We start from the raw sequence: 24,340 nt of genomic DNA on the forward strand, positions 1-24,340 counted from the left end.
ACAATTTTTTAAATCCAAATATGCAAGCTCTCGAGTTTTGCTATTGATTAATCTTCATACATTGCATTCCTTCAAAGGCGATGAGAAGTTTACTCGGAAATTACATCAGGTGACAGAAGGACTTGCGTTTCAGGGCCACTCTTCTCACGGTTTTTCCCCTGCATGTGTAGGAAGGGGTTTTAATCGGTTTTATATGAAAACAGCAGTGTGGATGGAGAGCATTTCAAAATAAAAACCCAATTTCCAAATTTAACCAGATTAATGTGGATGTAGTCTTACGTGATGCTAAACACGTGATAAAAGGTAGTTTTTCTCAAAGGGTTTCTACTTCTGTGATGTTGCACCGGGCAGCCCAGTCAACAAATGGGTCTAAAATGATTCTTGTAACAGTAGGGCCTATATTAAATCTCACTAGCTGGTTCAGAACAATGTCATTTTGTCTGAAGGTGTCACACGAATGTTGTGCGTGAGGTCTCACATTACATTAAAATAGTTGAAGATTTTTTGTCTGATTTATGTAATGAAAAATGCATTTGCATGATAAAATTGGAATTGAAAAACGGCTGAAACGAGTAAAAGATAAAAACAACCCAATGTATCTTAATTGTCTTTAATGTAAGCAAGTTTCAGTTAAACAAACGGGCATCTGTGTCAAACTGATCGCATTAGAAAAAGGGTGTACGGCCATTATAATTCAACTATACATTTGAATAAACAATTGTAGTTGGACATCAAATTTAGATTCAAATATAACCATATTGTGAAGGCACAAAATGAACCGTTGATTAATCGTTAGTTGCAGCATTAGAAGTTAGTCTCTTAAATGATGTATTTCCACTATTTGGTAATCTGCTTCATCTAAATGTATAATCAGATTATGAATGGTACATCATGCTGTTAACAAGACTGTACTGCACATGGCAAACAGTCCACACGTTCTGTAAGCTCATCTGTGAAGAACATGATGGTGGAACCCGGTTCCTCGCCCCTTCAAACTTTGTTCTGTCAGTGAAGGCTGATTTCCCAGAGAGCGCTTGTACATCACAGATCCACTGGTCAGATCTGTGCTTCTGCTCTTTCTTTAATCATAGCACAAGTTTTTCATTTATTGTCAGATTTAAGTTTTTTTCTATGGTTATGGATGTGCAAAACTTCCATTTTCATTATCGTCTAGTCTACTTGTTTAATATGCTGCGCTTTGTCCACGGCATTCTGATCAGACACATTTTATAAGAATATATGGACAATGAGCGCAACCCTTTAAAAACCTCTTCAGCTCAACAGGTCCAAAAGGAAATGTTTATGCTTCAGATGTTCAAGTCTCCAATACATAAATCAGGCATATGATGTATATCATTTGAAACTTTTCATAGATAACCATCAATTCTGCATTTATATTACTTAAAATAACAAAATAAGGCCTGAAAACATTTGTGTCGCAAATCAGTGCCACCTAGTGGTAATGTGGAATAATTAATAATATGAAAAAAACTATCATTTCAAATAGCACTTAAATGGCCAATTCATATATCAAATAAAAGCTCTTATTCTCAGGAAAGTGACTATACATTTAATTGTGTTGCTCTAATAAACAGTTCGAAAGAGTTTCAAAATAATCACAAAGTGAAATATGATTTCTGTAAGTCATCAAATACAAACGTCTCTTTTATGCTCCAATAACTGCTGCTGTAAGCTGAAATAGCTAAAAACTTTATATCGGCTTTTACCTTTGGAAGTACTCTAAAAATGAGCCATTGTTTACTTGTCTGTGAACTTGCTTGTGTGAATAATCCAATATTATATCTTAGATGTCCAGCACATAATATGCCATCCAGAAGCAAAAACATGCAAAACAACTCATCAGAAAATATGTTTTTGACTACTGATGATAAAATATTTTATTGGGCTGCCCCCTGATAGTCGACCAATAATGGTCGATGAGAAGAATTTTGGTAAACCAAGTTTTGATTGGTCGGTTGGTCGCAGAAAAAAAAAACTCCACAGGAAACCAATGAACACCAGTATTACCGCTGGTTGGATTCTAGGTGAAACTATGGGGTAATTTACGTAAAGCAGGGTTAGGGTTAAGCCTGCACAATGAAGCAAGACCTTGATTTCAAACTTTGAACTCTCTGGAAGAACCTGCTTCATCTGTGCATTCTCTACCGGTCAGGAATGTCGTTGACAGGGAAAATACTTCATGTTTGTGAATAAACAAATTTTGTTCCTTCACGATATATATATATATATATATATATATATATCCAATTACATCAGAAAACCCCAGGACTGAGAGATCAGTGAATATTCTTGCTTTAGTGGTTTTGCATTGAAAATGAAATTATTTTATATAAAAAATTTACATTTCTAAATTCAAATTGCACTCCAAACGAAATGAAAAAGCAATTAAAATAATAAAGAAATAAATGAATAATATATACAGTGGGTACGGAAAGTATTCAGACCCCCTTAAATTTTTCACTCTTTGTTATATTGCAGCCATTTGCTAAAATCATTTAAGTTCATTTTTTTTCCTCATTATTGTACACACAGCACCCCATATTGACAGAAAAACACAGAATTGTTGACATTTTTGCACATTTATTAAAAAAGAAAAACTGAAATATCACATGGTCCTAAGTATTCAGACCCATTCAGTATTTAGTAGGGATGCACCGATACCGGTATCTGGTATCGGCCTCGATACCACATTTTCTAAAGTACTCGTTAAAAGTCCCCCGATACCGGGGACCGATACCACGGTCTGAGAAATGTCTATGTTTGAGCGGCGTGTAAGGGGTTAATCACAGGTGCCGAGTGCCCACCCCCAGGCCCCGGCTGCAGCTCAGAGCGGGGAGAAGGCAAGGCGAGACGAGACATGTCAGCCGTGTGGAACTATTTCAAAGTGAATGAAGACGACAAAACAAAGGCGGACTGCAAATTGTGCTCAGCGAAATTGTCCAGAGGGAGGCTCAAAAGGTAGCGCATTTAACACAAGTAATTTAATCAAGCACCTAAAATCCCAACATGACAACGAGTACAAAGAGTTTACCCACGCTTCTAAACCAACACAACGCACGCTGCAGCAAACTCTTGCAAGACGAGATAAAATGTCTTTAGAGACAATCCACGTGCTGTGAAAATAACACAGGCAATTATCGAGTACATTGCATTGAGTGACCAGCCACTCTCGGAGGTAGAAAATATGGGATTCCTGCGTCTCCTCCATGTTCTGGAGGCCAGATATGATGTCCCAAGCCGCCGCTACATGACTGACACGGAGCTGCCTAAACTACATGACTCCGTGCAAAAACATATCCACAGCCTACTGCAAGCCTCCTCTGCGTTTAGTTTCACCATGGATATTTGGACAAGCAGTGTTAGCCCCGTGTCGCTAATTAGCCTAACCTGCCAGTGGATAGACGAGAGTTTCACGCCGCAACGAGCCATATTACATGCGAAACAATTCCGCGGCTCGCACACCAGCCAGGCTATAGCGCATGTGTTTGAGGAAATGCTCCAGACATGGGGTATACCTAAAACATCCGTACATGTTGTGCTTCGTGACAATGCCAAAAACATGATTAAAGCCATGAATGATGCAGGGCTCCCAAGTCTGCCGTGTGTCGCGCACACGCTCCAACTGGCTGTTCACGAGGGCTTATTAGCACAGAGGAGCATAGCTGATGCTATAGCAGTGGGGCGGAAAATAGTTGGGCATTTTAATCATTCCGCCTTAGCCTACTCCCGCCTCGAGGACATTCAGGGACAGCTCAACCAGCCAATAAAGAGACTGCAGCAGGACGTACAGACGCGCTGGAACAGCACGTATTACATGCTCTAGTCCCTCATTGAGGAAAAGCGTGTGCTGGGGGTGTATGTGTCCGAGCATGAACTCCCTGACTATCTCACCGCTCACCAATGGGCTCTTATGGAGAAGACTGTTGCCATCCTCGCCCCCTTTGAGGAACTAACTAAAAAAGTGAGCAGCTACGACGCACTAGCCTCTGATGTCATCCCAGCAGTGAGACTTCTAAACAGAGAAACAGACGAGGACCACGGCATCAAGACAATGAAAGCAACCTTCCTGGCAGCTGTCAAGAAGCGCTTCAGTGACGTCGAGACCAACCCACTGTACTTCATCTCCACCATACTTGACCCAAGGTAAAGTCTGTGTGCTATAGGTATTCAATGATAAACTACAGTACTAAATGTAAGATTAATTAATTCCATCTGAAATATTATATTATATTCTAGTTTTGTAACTAAAATACACAAATACAAATGTATGCAATATATATATAATATGAAATATATTTCCCTTATTACTACCAGAAAGCCAAATGGCTGGCATTTGTGACAGTGGTTTAGGGGAAACTAAAATCTGTCCTATTTTTCCACGTATTAATACATTCATGAATTTTGTTCAGGTATAAAGATCGCTTCTTCTCCAACAACACTGCTCCGGAGGCCAAGCTGCACCTGAAGCAGGAGCTGCAGATGATGTCCAGAGCTGAGGCAGAGGGGAGTCGGGCAGAAGCTGCAGAACCTCCTGCTAAACTGTTCCTCAAGGCCCAGGCCAGCACTAGCAGCTGTCTGGACACTGTATTTGAAGAAATCGCTAAGGAGCAGCCCCAGACAGCACAGCCGCTGGCAGCAGGTGCTTCCATTGAGCTCGACACATATCTCGGAGAGGCCCCAAGCCCTCGTGAAGACAGTCCTTTGAAGTACTGGGGTGTCAACAAAATCAGGTTCCCCACTTTGGCTAAAATGGCCCATAAATACCTCTCAGCCCCATGTAGCAGTGTGGAAAGTGAAAGGCTTTTTAGCTCAGTGTCGCACATTATAGATGAAAACAGAAACAGGCTGACTGCTGATAATGCAGAAAAGCTACTTTTCTTAAAAAAAACCCTGCCACTCACTTTTTCTAAATAGGCTCCATTAAGTGAGTCGTCTTAGACTTGATGTTAATACCTACCTCAGTTGCACTGACTGCCACAGTTCTATGTTGGTGGATGTTGTTAGTTTATTCAAATATTGTGCACTAAATAGCAAAGATGTTTATTAATGCCCCTTGTGTTGTCCAAAGCGGCAGAGTTTACAACAAACTGAAAAAAATACTTGAGTTGCACTGTCACTGTTTAAATTTTTTTTTATAATTATTTATTCTGTAATATGTTGCATACAACATGCTTTTCATTTTAAATAAATGTTCTTAATTCCAAACTAGTCCCTTGTTTTTTTGTTAAATTATATGACTAAAGCTGTTACCTGTAAATTGAAATCATGTTTTTTTTATTAAGTACTCGGTATCGGTATCGGCGAGTACTGAAATGCAAGTACTCGTACTCGTTTTCCAAAAAAGTGGTATCGGTGCATCCCTTTCCTTAAGTAACCACCTTTCCATTCACCATCAGGCAAGTGTCCGTCTAAACATGCAGGCAGAAAATGACTACACAAAAGAAGACATAAAAACTATTATAAATGTACAAATAATAATGATAATCACTGAAATATAACTCATAGTTGGAGGTGTTTTTGTATTTATGTTTTAATCACAGATGTATAGGCTGCAGAGTTGCGTTCACAATGAACTGTTCTGTGGAAATAAAGTGAACTGAACTCAAAACACCTCCTGAACTGAGATGTCTGAGGTCATTTGCAGCACTCATAGATGATACTGTTCTTGCAAAACAAAATTCAGAAGACTGAAACAAAGAAAGAGTGAGAACCTTTTACATACACGTGTTCACGAGACAGCACAATATATATATTTAATTACATTAATATCATAAACGTGCGACAACTAGTCAACTAATTGCTTAAACTAACGCCTACTAGTGGACTAGGAAAACTTTGGTCATAGGAAGTCCTAATATTTTAAATCATCTCAGCTTTCTAATGACACCTAGTTTGAGCTTGTAGTCCACTCAGAGGCCGAGATATTCAATGAAATAATGAGGATGATGCTTTAACTGAGCATTAGACTGAATGTCTATGGACGAGCACATCTGTGAGGGATAACATGTGTTAGAGCGCCACCTACATTTCACATCTGTATATTGTGATGGAATGTGATAGATGCTGCCATATTGTGAATAAAATAAGTCTTTTTGTTCTTGTTTACAAAGTTAGGGCAACAAAAAAAAATTTTTTTTTCTTCTGACAAATGAGACATTTTTGGTCAATTAGTCCACAATATGTGTAAATGGAGAGCTTTTAAATTTGAGAGGGAAAAATTGCAAACGACAGCCCAAAACACACCAGAGTTTAAAGCTGCGTACACACTGCCAGCGACTTTATCGCTGCAGGTCGCCAGTGGCTGGCGGTGAAGTCACTAGTGGGTGTTCCCACTACTGGTTGCCTAGTAACATATATAAATGACATTCACGGATGTCATTCCATTGCTGTTGACAGCGAATCTCTTTTCTTGCCACTAAAAACAAACATTTTGGAGGGAAAAGACTAAATATAAATGGGATCAGTACATAAAATGCTTTATATCAAAGATGAAAGAGGAACAAGTCGTGCTGTTTGCCAGAGTGGCTGTTTATCTGCGGCGAAAATGCAAATGTCGGTCTGTCTGGGTCCATAAAATCCCCGCGATCTCAGATACACCTTTCCACGCAGTATTTTTCTTTAAAATGTCCTTGTACGTGGGAAGAGACATATCATAGAGCACTGGAAAATTTCTAACAGCAAGAATTAGCCTTTCATCCATCTTTCCGTTACTGCAGGAGCTGAGAGAGAGAGAGAGAGAGAAGGATCACGTGAGCTCTCCCGTCGTCTCTCCTATTGGCTGTCGCTTCCGTTAGTCGCTCCAAAGTTGAACTTTTCTCAACTTTGTCACGTCGCTGGACACGCCCACATCTAGCGCCAACGGTCGCGACAGCTCATGTCGCCGGAAGTCGCTGTGCTCGCATTGAAAATGAATGGTATTGAGTCGCTGTCGCGCGCGATGTCGGTGGCAGTGTGTACGCACCTTAAGAGGATAAATAAAGAGGGTAAATAATGGATATTCAACCAATAAATTATTTTAGTTATTGCACAAAACTATCAAAGTCTCACGGCAGGCAAATGTGGAAAGGAAAATTAATTTGTGATATTTTAGTAGTATTTGTAATAGTCGACTGGCTGGTGCAGAACAAGTACTCGATGTACATCCCTCACAACATGATGCCACAAATGCTGTTGATTGAGCTTAAGTTGTATTGAATCTAGATATTAAATTAGTTGAACATACAAAGAACAAAAAACTATTCTCAAGTTCTGAGTCTTTTTTAAAAACAGATTTATGAGCCTTAATAATTTCACTGTGTTCTACAAATATCTGGAGACCGTGACAATTATGCCTGACTGCATTGTGCCAACTGTAAAGTTTGGTGGAGGAGGCATAATGCTCTGGTGTTGTTTTTCTGGGGTCGGCCAAGGCCCCATAGTTCCACTGAAGGGAAATGTTAATGCATCAGCTTACCAAGACATTTTGGATAATTCTAAGAAAAATGTGTGTATTAACTCTGCGCACACTTATTAATAGGAGGAAATCTATAAAACAAACTCCAGCCAATAGGATGCACAAGCACAAAGAATGTGCAGATTCATCCACAAACTGTCCTGAAGGAGTGCTGCTTTTGTTGCACAAAACAAACTCCAGCCACTAGGCAGAACCAGCACAAAAAGAAACAAAAAAGGCGCCCAGTTTCCGTGAACAGTCAAGTGAATTTTGAGTGTGTCAGGCCCTCTCGGCTGCAATGTGAGAATCACACCATGACCTACTCTTTCCATTGACTTTATGAATGGCATCCTTTGCTGTGGGCATGTAAATATTTTGCGGCTAGTCTTATATATATATTCTCAATTTGGCCGGGAACATCAGTGCAAAAGCGACCTTCCAATGATGTAAGAATTTGTAGCATTCATTGAATCGATCACGTTTCTTTCTTGTCGATTTCACAAAGTGTGGGAACAAGAAAATGCTGTGGTTCTTCCAAGCAAGCCTTCCTTTGCTCCTCGCCTCATGTAACACGATCTATTTTTTGGATGATCTCAGAAGTTTGGCCAGAATTGATCGGGGCCTATCTCCTTCCGCGGATCTCTGAGCCGGAACCCTGTGAGCTCGCTCGATTTCCAACTTATGCCCTGTTAAGTCCAGCAGACTCGGAAAGAGCCCATCCAGAAATTCCATCATATTCTGACCCTCTGCTCACTCAGCAACACCAACAATTCGGATATTGTTTCGCCGGTTACGATTATCAAGGTCTTCCAACTTATCCCAAACACGTTCCAAATCTGCTTTGGATGCTTGTGGATTAGCAGCTAATTCCCTCTCCGATGACTTCAGATAATCGATCCTTTTCTCAACATCCAACACTCTTGTAAACAACTCGTTTGAATTTCGTCTCCATTGCAGTGATCGATCTCCGTATTATAGCAAGATCCTCCAAGTCAGAAGCAATCTTTGTCAGCATTACCGTCATGCTCGACATTTGACTCTGAATCTTTTTCACCGCACCGTCCAAATTGAGCCCCTGGCTCGAGGCCTCTGGAGGGGCTTCAGCTTGAGCACTTAACTGTCTTTTAATATATCCAGACCCTGAGGATTTTTAATTCTTTGACATATTGTCTTCCTAGAACAGTTGATAATCAAGGTGCGTCGAATCTCACCGGTTTATGACAAAAAAAGTATTAAAACCAGCAAAATGCACCGAGCTCGCCATTCACATGTCCTAACCTTGCATGCCATCACGTGACTCGGATGAATGGAGCTCTTAAAGAAACTGGTCTCAGTACAGTTTAAAAGCATCTTTTCATCCTACCTCTGTATACAGCCTCTGTAGGCAGCATTTTCAAGTATTATGACTTAGCCAATGAGTTGCCAATTAGCCAATACAATGCTTTGAGCACGTTTCACTCGAGACAACAGCGCGAGCTATCAATTACTTATGTGGTAGGAAGTGGCCATCCTGAAGGGAAATCAGACACGAGGTGCTCGAAAGCTATTCAGAAAACGTTTTAATGAGAGTTATGAACGGAACTGAGAGTGGATTTGATCTTGTGAAGGGTGACAGAAGAGTTCAGCGTGCATCTGTGAAGGGAGATCGATGAGGGCACGCACCTAGAGAATGATGCTGCACATGTCTCCATTAAAAAAAACACTTGTAACTTATACAAATATTTGTATATTTTAAAATATTGTACACTTAGTCAAATCGTGATTCATCAGATTTTTAGCATTTTATATTGATTATTGACCAACACTAACATTTCACTATTCATGATGAATATAGATCGGCAGGTTAAGAAATCGATGCATTGAGAAAAATAGTGAATTGTTACACCCCTAGTAATAAGGAATGTTTTACCATCGGAGGAATTCTAGCTTGTTGTAGCACATTGATGTGTCAATAGAGGGCAGTCAGCACAACTCCAGCTGTACAGACATCACACTTCATCAAACCAACAACAGCAACAGACAGCATAACATTCAACAGATGACAGGCTCTTGTGCTGAAAGACAGATGGACTGAACACAACAGAATGCAGGGATCTCGAGATGCTTTTTCAACGTTAAAAACATTCTTAACTAATGGAAAATACATAATTTAAGTGACGAAGCTGATATATGCTCTGCCTGGGCAGGTGTGGCAACAAACACTAGTATTGTCATGTGTGTGGAGTTGCACTGCTGTGGTTTATTAGCCTCTTTGGGATGCTTTTTATATAATTTAACTCATGGAATGTGTTATTGACAGCTGTTAATCTCTTTAGAACGAGCCATTATGACACAGTTTTCTCATAGTTGACTCTGTCTATTACACATAAAAATGACATCAGCTTTAGAAGTGACGTTGAGATGTGATTGAATGCAACAGTAATTGTGTTCATTATAATGCTGTGCGTGTTTATTGTGTTTTTGTGTGTGCAGTGAGTGTTACGCGCGTGTGAGAGCGGTGGTGATGACGCGAGATGACTCAAGCGGCGGGTGGTTTCCTCTAGGCGGTGGCGGACTCAGTTGCGTCACCGTACACAGAGTCAGTCGACCGGATACTGATGGCACCGACTTGCCAGAGCACCTCATCCATGGAGAACGGCTCAAAGACAAAACGGTAATGACAGCATTGGAACAAGCACAACCAGGTTTGATAGACAGCAGGATGACATCATTACGCATACGCTCACAGGAAGTAGTTGTTTGGCGCTCTTAAAATTGAAGGCCAGTGTGTGATGCAAGATGATGATGTCATCAGCGAGGAGCTGAATGCTTGACGCACAGAACGTGAGATCATTTTACATTAAAGATTTATAAAACATAATGCTTGTTTTTCTACAGCATACAGGTCACATAAAACACTTTAGATATAAATACATAATATTTAGTTCATATTTATATTCCATCTGAAATCAAATGATTTTACTTACCAAACATGTAGTGTTTTATCAGAATATTAGACCAAGGCACTGCATGCACTCTCAAACTACTTATACATCTGATTGTTTTGCAACATCAATTTATTAACAACCACTTTTAGTTAGTTGTATATTTTTGCACTGTTTTTAATTGAATTGCGTCATTTGCAATGCTTCATGGGATTGTAGTTCATTCCCTGATTAATGACGTTAAGTACGCAGTTTTGTACTTTTATCTTTTTGTCTGATTTTCAAATACTATTTTGGTTCAAATCAAAGTTTGTGATGTTGGGATTCACTTTGAAGCTGGTTGGTTTGGTTCATGGTGCATCTGGAACTCTTTTAGAAAGAATTGTATAAAATAACTTCCAGGACCAAGACGGCTGAAATAATGGTGGCCATTTTGTGTTCTCTATTGAGTTGTGTAATCGGAGCTGTTTTGTCATCAGGTGGTGCTGGAGTGCAGTATAAAAAAGGATTTGGTGTATAATAAAGTGAACCCGATCTTCCACCACTGGAGGATTGACAACAACAAGTTTGGACTGACCTTCCAGAGTCCAGCAGATGCCAGAGCCTTTGACAGAGGAATACGGCGAGCCATGGAGGACATTAATCCAGGTGATCCTCCTCTATTCCTGTCTCATCATGACATCATCGGCTCTCTGAGCCCTCTGAATGGATCCTTCATCCATGAAGACATACAATCATGCTGACGATTTATCTCTAGAACAATCTGTTGACCAAACGTTTTCATGTTCACATATCATCCCCTAAAATAAAGACTCAACAACAACTGTTTCTATCTTTGATTTCAGAATTGGCTTGACATCCTGTGTTGTAAACTAAATTAGCAGTGATATTTAAAGAGTTCGAGAGTGGTTATTTCCAGTTCTTAGAATTGCACACTGTTCTGTGTGTGTGAATTGGGCAGAATAGATGTTGCTTGATTTCTTACGTGTAATCTTGGTTGGTATTTATCAGTTTTCAAATGATCAAATGTGAAGGAAATGAGAGCAGCTGGAGCAGCACTTTCCTCTCTAAAAGAATGATATAGCGTGGTGTTGTGTTGTATGATATAGTTGTTAAAGGTCTGCGCTTGTAACCGAAGTATCCAGTTTGTGTGCTTCAACTATCAGCGCCTCTGATCGCACTGGAGGGGCTGAAACTGGAAGTCTAGTCAGTATTATTTGCAAAGTGTTTTTCACAATACAAAGCATAAAACCCACAGTGAGTCAAAGGGAAAAAAACCTCCCGGAGATCTTTCAGTAGATGAGGAAGTGAGACTGACAGTATATTCATTGGGGATGTCAATTTAACATGTTAGACAACACCGCTGCACCGAGCACGATCACGATTTTCTACGTTTCTAACTATGTTTAACTTGACACAGTGTCCTAAAAACAGCGTTTCTAATGTGATGCAACCAAAGTGAGATGCTTCAGAACAATGCATCTGACACTTGTTATAATAATGAGTCTATCTCGGACAGATTGACGAATTCAGTTGAAAATGGGTTGCTGTGGACTGTGGGCCAATGAAAGACTTACATTCTATATAATGGAAAAAACTATGTATTGACTTCTAAAGGCACTGTGGAAGCGGGGGCATGGACGAGCGCTGGTTTGTGAATGGAGAAATGAATGGTAATGACTCCTGTGGATCATTTCGCTAGCAGCTGTTCTGTGTTTCAGCGAGCGGTGTTGGGGAGATAAAAGCAGAGTTTGATCCTGTGTGTGTGTGATCTGTAGAAATCTTTGTTAATAAATCTTTGAGTTATTTGGACTGAGAACGCTGTCTAACACTTCCTCTTTCCCTGAAGATTTAAAGAACTTGTTATAGCCACTTTTGTGTTGTATTATCAGTGCTTTAACTGTCTGCCACAATAATGTCATGCATTTGAATTATCTGAATTGTATAGATATATATATATTGCAATGAATTGCGATTACTTTTAAAAGTTTAACGTGTTCATTTTTCTTAATCACGATGAATACATTTAGCATTAATACAACATAAACACATGTTGGCAGTGCAGACCCTTTGTAAAGTGTCTAGAGTCATTACACGCACACGCCACAAACACATACAACAGCCGTGTCAGTGATAAAATGATGGAGTATTTTCAGCATATGTGAGGTGCATTTTAGTTACCGCAGAAGCATGTAATGTCTTAACTATCATTCAAAAACAGAATGAAACATGTTTGTCTGCAAACGCTTTTCATGTGGAGTTAAAGCGGCGCTTGGAAGCCCTGGCGCGAATCATGAATGTGGTTACACGATTGCTGTAATAAAGCGGATAGCCACAGATTAATATTGTGGAGGGTGAGAGTTTAAGAGAACTCCCTCTTAGTCTTTGGGGAACGTTTAATGTTACTTGAATTGGTGAATATTTTAGTGTGTTTCTGTCTTTCTACTCTGGACGGCTTTGTTTGGAAAATGGTCATAAATCATTATATTGTTGCATATTGTTTTCTTTTCTTTCATAAGATGGAAATAAATGCAGTTTGACAGGAAACGAAGTGATTGACAGTGATTAATTGCGAATAAAAAAATGTTTGACTGATTTATTAAATTAGTTAATCAGCATATCATGAAATTAATTTGATGACATTTTTTTATTGATTGACAGCCCTTAAATTAAAGGGAACGTGTCTATTTTAGATGCTGTAGCTGTGGTGACCAATTTTAATCACCTTTTTGTCTTCACAAGTAAATATGTTGTTAAATAATATGAGGAAATGTTGATACCTTAATGAAGCATTGAGTCTGAGAAATTTCCTCAGTCAACAATCATTAACATTAATGAATGAAAATGTATTATTCGTGGTGAACAGGTCACAAGACATACTTTTTATTCAATCAAAGCTTTATTCGTTCAAAATGTTTTTTGACAGGCCAACTGTTCTAACCCAATCTTGAAAATTTCAACATCACAGAAAACATTGTAAAAGGAAATGTGAAAACATCAAACAAACACTGAAGTAATGAAATACACTGAAGAGATGCAAGTATTGGTATTTTCCTCTCAATATATTTTCATTTAAGAGTATTTTTAATACATTTAGGCTGTTTCAATTATTTTACTGTTAATAATAAAATACTGATTTGATTTCATTAAAACTTTGCATTCTTTTTTAGATTTTTTTATTTGAAATTAATCTTTATAATAACATGCTGTGTAAATATAGTAAAATAACACAGCCGGGGCCGGTTGCAGCAGATATATGTACGTTACAACTTAGTCTAGTTGTGGCGTAAATGGGCACTAAGTCACAATTAACACACTACTATATCTTAAAGGATCGCACCATTAAATTTAGGTAGGACGTAACCCTACGTGTGAACTAAATATTGGAATAAATCACAGACTCACTGAATGACATCAATGAACTCATGTTTTGATTGACAGGCTTCAATCCTTTCGACATATATGATGATGTTGACATTTACGTGCGTTTACATTTACGGGAGAAAACATAACTTAAAAAACGTCTGCAGCATGAAACCGATCTAACGGTGCACTTTCCTGTGTATGTTGTCAAGTTTCAACACATACGAAATATATACCATATTAAAATGAATAAATGTGTGTTTTTCCAGTCAGCTGTATCAGTATTGATTTATTTATTTTACATACAGTTATTCAATATTGTTATTTACATAATTTAGCATTAATGAAATCTTGTTTTATTACGTATGGTATTTTAATGGGGATATACTTTATTACAGCTGACATTTACACGAGCATGTTTAATGAGAGGGGCGGTCCGTCAGCGGGCGTGTTCATAGAAACAGTATGTGCGCACACGCGTGGTCTATCAATCAAGAATGCGCTCTCAATCTCATCAGCGTGAATCTGTCAAACTCGTTTTAATAGCTTAACAGACATATTAGCTTGTCATAACAGGAAAAAAATTATCCTGCAATAATGGCGTTGAGACGCCTTCATGCAAATGCTAAATCTTTGAGTTCTCACTGGAGCAATAGTGGATTAATCTCTGTTGATTTGGAACATATCTCAGGTGAGTGATGTTGAACACACATGGAGTGTCAACAGAACTGATCATGTCTGTTTTCTTTATTGCATTGAATGTGGGAGAAAGAGGCTCTTTGAAAAATTTAAACCAAACTATGAGAAAATTGAACTGTTACATTCCTAATTTATAGTCTTTTATTTAGGCTTGTATGATATTGTATTATAAAATGAAGAATTCTTAATATAAATATATATATTCTTCATACTGTGTTTAATGTTTGAAAAAGTTAGTTTATTTATGAAATTACTTGGGCTACAAATATTAGGCCGCTATATTATAAACATACACTCACCTAAAGGATTATTAGGAACACCATACTAATACTGTGTTTGACCCCCTTTCGCCTTCAGAACTTCCTTAATTCTACGTGGCATTGATTCAACAAGGTGCTGAAAGCATTCTTTAGAAATGTTGGCCCATATTGATAGGATAGCATCTTGCAGTTGATGGAGATTTGTGGGATGCACATCCAGGGCACGAAGCTCCCGTTCCACCACATCCCAAAGATGCTCTATTGGGTTGAGATCTGGTGACTGTGGGGGCCATTTTAGTACAGTGAACTCATTGTCATGTTCAAGAAACCAATTTGAAATGATTCAAGCTTTGTGACATGGTGCATTATCCTGCTGGAAGTAGCCATCAGAGGATGGGTACATGGTGGCCATAAAGGGATGGACATGGTCAGAAACAATGCTCATGTAGGCCGTGGCATTTAAACGATGCCCAATTGGCACTAAGGGGCCTAAAGTGTGCCAAGAACACATCCCCCACACCATTACACCACCACCACCAGCCAGCACAGTGGTAACAAGGCATGATGGATCCATGTTCTCATTCTGTTTACTCCAAATTCTGACTCTGCCATCTGAATGTCTCAAAAGAAATCGAGACTCATCAGACCAGGCAACATTTTTCCAGTCTTCAACTGTCCAATTTTGGTGAGCTCTTGCAAATTGTAGCCTCTTTTTCCTATTTGTAGTGGAGATGAGTGGTACCCGGTGGGGTCTTCTGCTGTTGTAGCCCATCCGCCTCAAGGTTGTGCGTGTTGTGGCTTCACAAATGCTTTGCTGCATACCTCGGTTGTAACGAGTGGTTATTTCAGGCAATTTGCTGTTCTATCAGCTTGAATCAGTCGGCCCATTCTCCTCTGACCTCTAGCATCAACAAGGCATTTTCGCCCACAGGACTGCCGCATACTGGATGTTTTTCCCTTTTCACACCATTCTTTGTAAACCCTAGAAATGGTTGTGCGTGAAAATTGCAGTAACTGAGCAGATTGTGAAATACTCAGACCGGCCCGTCTGGCACCAACAACCATGCCACGCTCAAAATTGCTTAAATCACCTTTCTTTCCCATTCTGACATTCAGTTTGGAGTTCAGGAGATTGTCTTGACCAGGACAACACCCCTAAATGCATTGAAGCAACTGCCATGTGATTGGTTGATTAGATAATTGAATTAATGAGAAATTGAACAGGTGTTCCTAATAATCCTTTAGGTGAGTGTATAACTAGATGAATTCATTACCTATACATTTATACCCCACCCCCATGGGTCATGGATCGCAGTGGGCAAAAGGTCGAGAAACCCTTACTTACATTTTTTAAATAAAACGTTACTTATTAAAGCCAAAACACAGCTGAATGGCCATAGTATTTTGACTCATGTTGGGATGAAGTGGGTCAGGTAGCACACATTAAGCACATGATCTAAAACTCTAAAAGCAGCGCATACAGTCAGGTCCATAAATATTGGGACATCGACACAATTCTAATCTTTTTGGCTCTATACACCACCACAATGGATTTGAAATGATGTGCTTTAACTGCAGACTTTCAGCTTTAATTTGAGGGTATATACATCCAAATCAGGTGAACGGTGTAGGAATTACAACAGTTTGTATATGTGCCTCCCACTTTTTAAGGGACCAAATGTAATGGGACAATTGGCTGCTCAGCTGTTCCATGGCCAGGTGTGTGTTATTCCCTCATTATCCCATTTACAAGGAGCAGATAAAAGGTCCAGAGTTCATTTCAAGTGTGCTATTTGCATTTGGAATCTGTTGCTGTCAGCTCTCAATATGAGATCCAAAGAGCTGTCACTATCAGTAAAGCAAGCCATCATAAGGCTGAAAAATCAAAACAAACCCATCAGAGACATAGCAAAAACATTAGGTGTGGCCAAATCAACTGTTTGGAACATTCTTAAAAAGAAAGAACGCACCGGTGAGCTCAGCAACACCAAAAGACCAGGAAGACCATGGAAAACAACTGTGGTGGATGACCGAAGAATTCTTTCCCTGGTGAAGAAAACAGCCTTCACAACAGTTGGCCAGATCAAGAACACTCTCCAGGAGGTAGGTGTATGTGTGTCAAAGTCAACAATCAAGAGAACACTTCACCAGAGTGAATACAGAGGGTTAACCACAAGATGTAAACCATTGGTGAGCCTCAAAAACAGAAAGGCCAGATTAGAGTTTGCCAAACAACATCTAAAAAAGCCTTCACAGTTCTGGAACAACATCCTATGGACAGATGAGACAAAGATCAAGTTGTACCAGAGTGATGGGAAGAGAAGAGTATGGAGAAGGAAAGGAACTGCTCATGATCCAAAGCATACCACCTCATCAGTGAAGCATGGTGGTGGTAGTGTCATGGCGTGGGCATGTATGGCTGCCAATAGAACTGGTTCTCTTGTATTTATTGATGATGTGACTGCTGACAAAAGCAGCAGGATGAATTCTGAAGTGTTTCAGGCAATAATATCTGCTCATATTCAGCCAAATGCTTCAGAACTCATTGGACGGCGCTTCACAGTACAGATGGACAATGACCCGAAGCATACTGCAAAAGCAACCAGAGTTTTTTAAGGGAAAGAAGTGGAATGTTATGCAATGGCCAAGTCAGTCACTTGACCTGAATCCGATTGAGCATGCATTTCACTTGCTGAAGACAAAACTGAAGGGAAAATGCCCCAAGAACAAGCAGGAACTGAAGACAGTTGCAGTAGAGGCCTGGAAGAGCATCACCAGGGATGAAACCCAGCGTCTGGTGATGTCTATGCGTTCCACACTTCAGGCTGTAATTGAATGCAAAGGATTTGCAACCAAGTATTAAAAAGTGAAAGTTTGATTTATGATTGTTAATCTGTCCCATTACTTTTGGTCCCTTAAAAAGTGGGAGGCACATATACAAACTGTTGTAATTCCTACACCGTTCACCTGATTTGGATGTGAATCCATTGTGGTGGTGTATAGAGCCAAAAAGATTAGAATTGTGTTGCTGTCCCAATATTTATGGACCTGACTGTACATTTATAAAATGTCCATTCTACAGCTTATATTTCATTACTTAATTTTATGTAACTATTTGAAAATGACAATTATTTCTGACTTTTTGATTCTAAATGTGGTGTAGTCCTATTAAATCGAAGCAAAGATACTTTTTCTATGTAGTATTTTATTCTGAATACATTTCGGGGCCTCTGTGTGTCATAAACTACGATGGCGCCGCAGATGGCCGCCTCGGTGTGGAGCTCTCCAATTCTTTTGTTGTTTTTGTTTGTTTGTCCTGTGTTTAGTAATCTTTTTCCAGTCAGTTTTACCAGGGACAAACTGCTGAACATTCGGCAGCACATACCTGATAAACGTTTCCCGGTTTTTAGACATTTTTCTGGACATTTTAGTCGGAGGCGTAGCTGTGTTGTTTAAACGTGCTACGAGACTCAGGCGAGGGAGACGAGCTGGCGCGCTAGTCAAGCTCCGTCAGCTCGGCGTTCCAACAGCACTTCCGAGCATTTATCTAGCGAATATCCGCTCTCTTCCTAACAAAATAAACAAACTACATCTCACATGTACTATTAAGGACTTCAAACTCTGCTGCACTGTGCTTCACAGAAACCTAGCTGAGTGAAGCCATTCGGGACAGTCCATTACATCTGCCGGGCTTTCAGCTGTTCAGAGCAGATCCCATCGCCGCAGGAGTTTTCTTAGTTTATTCTGGTGTGTGTTTACATCGCTCCAAACGCGTCTGGGAACATAGCGCTGCAATAGCTGGCTGATCAAATCACAGACACAGAACAACAATACCTGGACTCAGTTATTATTATTCTTGGGGACTTTAACAAAGCAAATCTCACACGTGAACTTCCCAAATACACATTATATGCCCCCACTAGAGACAGAAATATACTTGATCACTGCTACACAACAATAAAGGATGCATATCGCTCTGTCCCACGTGTAGCTTTGGGACTCTCTGATCACTGTCTGGTTCATCTTCTTCCAACCTACAGGCAGAAATTAAACAAAGCATGTAGTAAGGACTGTTACGAGATGGACCAATGAGCGGGAACTACAAGCCTACTTTGACTGCACTGATTGGAGTGCTTTTGAAGCTGCAGCTACAGACCTGGACGAGCCCACAGATACGTTACATCATACATTAGTTTCTGTGAGGACATCTGCATCCCTACTAGGACTTTTTTATCATTCAACAATGATAAATCATGGTTCACAGGTCATGCCAAAGAGGATGCTTACATGGGTGGGGATAAAGTCTTGTATAATCAGGCCAGGAACACGCTGAATAAGGAAATCAGAGTGGCTAAAAGAAGCTACTCTGAGAAGCTGAAAAACAAGTTTTCAGCTAACAATGCTGCATCAGTGTGGAGTGGCCTGAAACAACTTACTAATTACAGGACTCCTGCCCCCAACCCTGTGGTGGACCAATGACTGGCTGACGACCTGAATGTGTTTTACTGTAGATTTGAAATGTCCAATCTCACACCCCACACCCACTCTGACCTTCACTACACACAAACACCAACACCTCCTGCCCTCCACCCCCCTCCTGCTACTCAACCTGCACTCAAGATCTGTGAAGATGATGTGTGCCATGTCTTTTAGAAGCAAAAGATGAGGAAGGCTTCAGGCCCAGATGGTGTCTCACCAGCGTGCCTCTGATCCTGTGCTAACCAACTGGCCCCCATCTTCACTCAGGTCTCCCTGACGTCTGTTGTCATGAAGTCATTTGAGAGACTGGTGTTGGCCCACCTGAAGGACATCACTGGACCCTTTCTGGATCCCCTTCAATTTGCTTATCATGCAAACAGGTCTTTGGATAATGCAGTCAACATGGGATTGACATCATTTCCTGCAACATCTGTACAGACCAGTGACATATGAATGGATCCTTTTTGTGGACTTCAGCTCGGCTTTCAACACCATCATCCCAGCTATTCTCCGGACTAAGTTAAACCAACTCCTTATTCCCACGTCTATCTGTCAGTGGATTACCAGCTTTGTGACGGACAGGCAGCAGCTTGTGAGACAGGGGAAATTCACTTCCAGCACCTGTACAGTCATCACTGGTGCCCCCCAGGGATGTGTGTTCTCCCCAATACTTTTCTCGCTCTACACAAATGACTGCACCACCAAGGACCCCTCTGTTAAGGTCCTGAAGTTTGCAGACGACACTACTGTCATCAGCCTCATCCGAGATGATGATGAGTCTGCATACAGAAAGGAGGTTGAATGGCTGGCTCGCTTGTGCAATCATAAAAACCTGGAGCTGAACATGCTCAAAACTGTGGAGATGAACACCCCAACATTGTCCCCCCTCACCATTCTGAACAGCACTGTGGCAGCAGTGGAGTCATTCAGGTTCCTGGGCACTACCATCTCACAGGACCTAAAGTGGGAGACACACATTGACTCCATTGTGAAAAAGGCCCATCAGAGGTTGTACTTCCTTTCGCCAGCTGAGGAAGTTCAACCTGCCACAGGCACTGTTGATACAGTTCTACTCAGCAGTCATTGAGTCTGTCCTCTGCACTTCAATAACTGTCTGGTTTGGTTCAGCTACAAAATCAGACAGCAGAAGACTACAGAGGACAGTCCGGAATGCTGAGCGGATTATTGGTTGCCCCCTGCCCCCCCTTCAAGAACTATTCATTTCCAGAGTGAGGAAAAAGACTGTAAAAATCACTCTGGATCCCACTCACCCAGCCCATTACATTTTTGAACTGTTGCCTTCTGGCCGACGCTTCAGAGCTCTGAGCACCAGAACCGTCAGGCACAAGAACAGTTTTTTACCTCAGGCTATCCATCTCATGAACCGTTAAAGCCACCCCATTGAACAAAAATTATGTGCAATACACAGTTAAGTCTATTCATATTATCCAACATATCCACTTCTGCCATTACATACATTGCGCTGTACATAATATACTTTATTTTGTTCTTTATATAACAGAATTGTGTTAGATTTGCACTACGTGTTTGTATGTGGGTATGTATGTAGGTGTGTGTGTCTGAGTGTATGTACGTATATATAATTATTTACTTTTTATTTTTTAATTATCTATGTTTTGCTGCTGTTTTTGTATTGTTTTTGTATTGTTGTGCACTGGAAGCTCCTGTCACCAAGACAAATTCCTTGTATGTGCAAGCATACTTGGCAATAAAGCTGATTCTGATTCTGACAAAGCGAATTACACAACGATGCTGTAATCAATTTATTTTCATTTTTATTGAATTATTTATTTTTAAACACAATTTACAATAATATTAATGATGACTTTAAGACTTTATAAATATTGCAGGTTAATTTTCTGTTAATGCCTGATCTTCTGTAAAGTGCTATACAAATTCAAATGACGTGATTTAATCACATATCAGACGCAGCAGAGAGGCTTCCAGAACATCTGTGGGCTCAGGTGTAGAGAGACGCATTACAATGAGATGTGTGATCTCCATGTGTCTGCTGTGGAATGTTCCAGTGTTGTGTAACACTGTGAGCAGCTTCTTCAGTATTCCTCATGCATCGCTTCAGACCGCAGTTTGTTTCTGTGGCAACCGGACGCATGGCACACAGCGACTGCCACCGGAGCTAAACAAGGTGTGATGTCGCCTTTCTGCCATGATCCACAGAAACCTCTGATCATACAGACACGTCAAACTTCTTTCATTATAACAGTCTGCTGTTCTCCTCCAAGAAGACATACATTCTGTAGAAACCAAAACAACACCTACAACCCCATTATCAAGTATTGTTTAGCTATAGATTGTTGGAAACTCAGAAGCGAAGACCAGGAGACTTGGTTGTATCTTCAGAAGGATTCTTTATTGAGAACACGAGCTGTCGGTAGCTCTGTTTTGTGTATTTTTTTTTTTTTTTTTTTTTAATGATAGTTGGCTCAGCAGTGGGTCTAGTTGTTTTCTAGAGGGTGTGGCTTCATACGCAGGTGAGGAGGTCAGTGCATATGGGTCTCGGGACAGCCATCAAGTGGTATCTGCACAGAGTAAGAAAGAAAACAAAAGACAATAGAGCAGTATTTGTTCAAACACTAGGGATGTATCCTTTTCCGAGCCTGCTATTGTTGTTCCTTCTTTCCCTACTTCTTCATTCCTGCGACACCTAAAGAACAGTGAGGTAAGGGTGGACTAGTGGATGGGGGAGGTCTATGAGGGAGTCTTCACCGCAGGGTTGGCCCCCGAAGCCTATTGCATTCGGTTCTTCCCTGGGCTCCTCACTGGTCCGTGTCCTATCCTATCCCTGTAGGTGGGGGAACAACTTTACAGTGTGACACATGAGTCCAGGTTTTCCTTCCCTGACACAATACTGCAGCTGCTGTAATCAACATCACTTGATGTAGTCTGTGCCACTCAGGTTCTAATGGCTTGTTTCTCAATGACTTTATCATGACCCATTGACCTGGGATGATTGTGTGTTCACCTTCTGGTGGAGTCTGCCAACATGACTTTTGTGAGGTTTTCACAGTAAGCGATCAGGGCATCTGAGGCCATGTGTACATCAGCATTTCTAAGATCAATCACACCTGGCATCTGCATTGGGCGTCCAGTAATAATCTCATGAGGGCTCAGTCCTACTGATCTGTTAGGTGACGCTCTCATACTACACAGTACTGCTGGCAGCACTTCGACCCATTGTACTCCTTCCTGATGCATTTTGCTTAGCCTAGTTTTGATTGTTCTGTTAAATGTAGCTGCTGCAACTCTCACTTTGGCCTTAACATCAGCATCTCTTTCCCATGTAGCTAACCTGTCTAGGTTACTTCTGAGAGTTCTGTTAGACCAAGTTAGATCTAGGAATGGCAAGGCTCTTCTGTACTCGGCTACAAGGCCATCTGACCAGACGCGGACTAGGGGTCCCTTGTCATCTTACACACTTTCAGAATCATCAACTATTCCACTGTAAGTTACGGCTGACTGACAGAACCTTTCCGTGTATTCACTTACAGTTTCTTCTTTCCTTTGTACACAGTTAGTGATTCTGGACCAGTCTATTTTGGGTCCCATGATATTCTTTAGAATTTTAAAAATACCTTCTCTCAAATCGCTTTTACTGGCATCTCGCAGTTCAGAAGTAACCGCAGACACAAAACTGTTGAATTCAGATTCAGTTAGAATTTGTGACATCAGCTGTGTGACTTCTGCCAACGACATGTAGTAGAGTCGCATTTTGCTGATCAATGCTCTTCTAAATTCAGAAGAATTTGTGCATGCTGAGGGTAAGCTCTGGGATAGTCTCTCTATATCTTTAGGTCCTAGCGCTTTGGCAACAGTTTGTATTTGGACAACAGAAGAGTTGGGAGAAACACTTTCAGTTTCCTCAATTCCCTGAGATCTTCTCCTAGCGCCACATACCCTTACTGAATCTACAGGCTCATCAGTTACTTTTTGGATGGCTACATCTGTTTCGAAGAAAGTTTGTAAGTCAGGATAATTGTTATCAGTATTGTTATCTGCAGCTTTGTTGCAGTTTAATTTCTTAGTCAAAGAGGATACTCTAGCATGGAGCTCTTTGTTCTGTTTCTCTAGCTCCGAGTTACACGGAGACTGTTGTGTAGCTAGTGATAACCAAATTCTCTGTGGCAACAGATAATGCCTTTAACATTGTTCTTGCGAATACTTGCTCCTAGTACCTTTTTACATTCATCTACCGGCCAAGTCTTGTCTGGATGAATCTCATATTTCTGAGTTAGTTCTTGTCTAACTTTCTCAGTGACTATTAGGTTAACTCCTTTGTACTCCTAACAGTGATTTGAATTCGCTATCTGACCACAAAGAAGTCGCAAGACCACGTTTTTCAGTTGTGGGGATCAGTCTGGCATTTTTCCTAAATAGTTTGTGAGTTTCTTTGTTATCACACAATCAAAAACACTAAAACTTCTCTGATCAACAGAGGGTACACTTGTTAACACAGATCAACTACTGTTAGCCTTCCTTGGCAGAGCAAAGGATAACACAAATTACTAGCACTTTATGCTAAACATCCCTGCCTGAAACGGAGGATAACCAATTCTTCCCTGCCAAAACAGAGGATAACCAATATTAGCACGTAATGCTAATCTTCCCTGCCAAAACAGAGGATAACCAATATTAACACGTAATGCTAATCTTCCCTGCCTGAACAGAGAATAACTTTCATCTCTAAAAGAACACTTTAGAGGATAACTTAGTTAACCAAACCCTACAGCTGTCTGTTAACTCTTCTCTGATGGCGCAGAGGATAACAACTGTGTACTGGTTTTAAAGGTTCTTTTGGATAGAGTGGCAATCACCAACCTTTGGTTGTACAGAAAGATTCAGTCTGGAACGCAGTCAGATCTTTGTTTACCTTGAAGTTTTAATCTGGATTCAGATGAGTAGCTCTATCCGGGTCACGGCACCAAAACTGTTGGAAACTCAGAAGCGAAGACCAGGAGACTTGGTTGTATCTTCAGCAGGATTCTTTATTGAGAACACAAGCTGTCGGTAGCTGCAGTCATCAAATCTGAGGAAGGGAACTTTACATTGTAGTTTATATACATTTAGAGGGCAGTGCTTAGAAATGGAGACAAAGCACCTAGGTGACGACCTTAAACAAAGCA

The 24,340-nt window shown here is 40.4% G+C and overlaps 2 protein-coding genes across 2 annotated transcripts in view; both read left to right on the forward strand.

Annotated features, from left to right (window-relative positions):
- The window catches only part of spred1 (sprouty related EVH1 domain containing 1), a 79,370-nt gene that overhangs the window by 43,187 nt on the left and 11,843 nt on the right, over positions 1-24,340 (forward strand). The window contains exons 2-3 of the mRNA XM_052145712.1: positions 9,926-10,106; positions 10,857-11,025. Of these exons, the coding sequence (XP_052001672.1) occupies positions 9,926-10,106; positions 10,857-11,025 (350 nt within the window). The remainder of the gene's footprint in view (positions 1-9,925; positions 10,107-10,856; positions 11,026-24,340) is intronic.
- LOC127657077 (zinc finger BED domain-containing protein 4-like) lies at positions 4,046-5,067 on the forward strand. The gene is made up of 2 exons (XM_052145727.1): positions 4,046-4,164; positions 4,431-5,067. Exons 1-2 carry the CDS (start codon positions 4,073-4,075, stop codon positions 4,933-4,935), a joined length of 597 nt encoding a protein of 198 aa, XP_052001687.1. The 5' UTR covers positions 4,046-4,072; the 3' UTR covers positions 4,936-5,067.

Source organism: Xyrauchen texanus, chromosome 16 (assembly GCF_025860055.1).
Source record: "Xyrauchen texanus isolate HMW12.3.18 chromosome 16, RBS_HiC_50CHRs, whole genome shotgun sequence".
NCBI lineage: Eukaryota > Metazoa > Chordata > Actinopteri > Cypriniformes > Catostomidae > Xyrauchen > Xyrauchen texanus.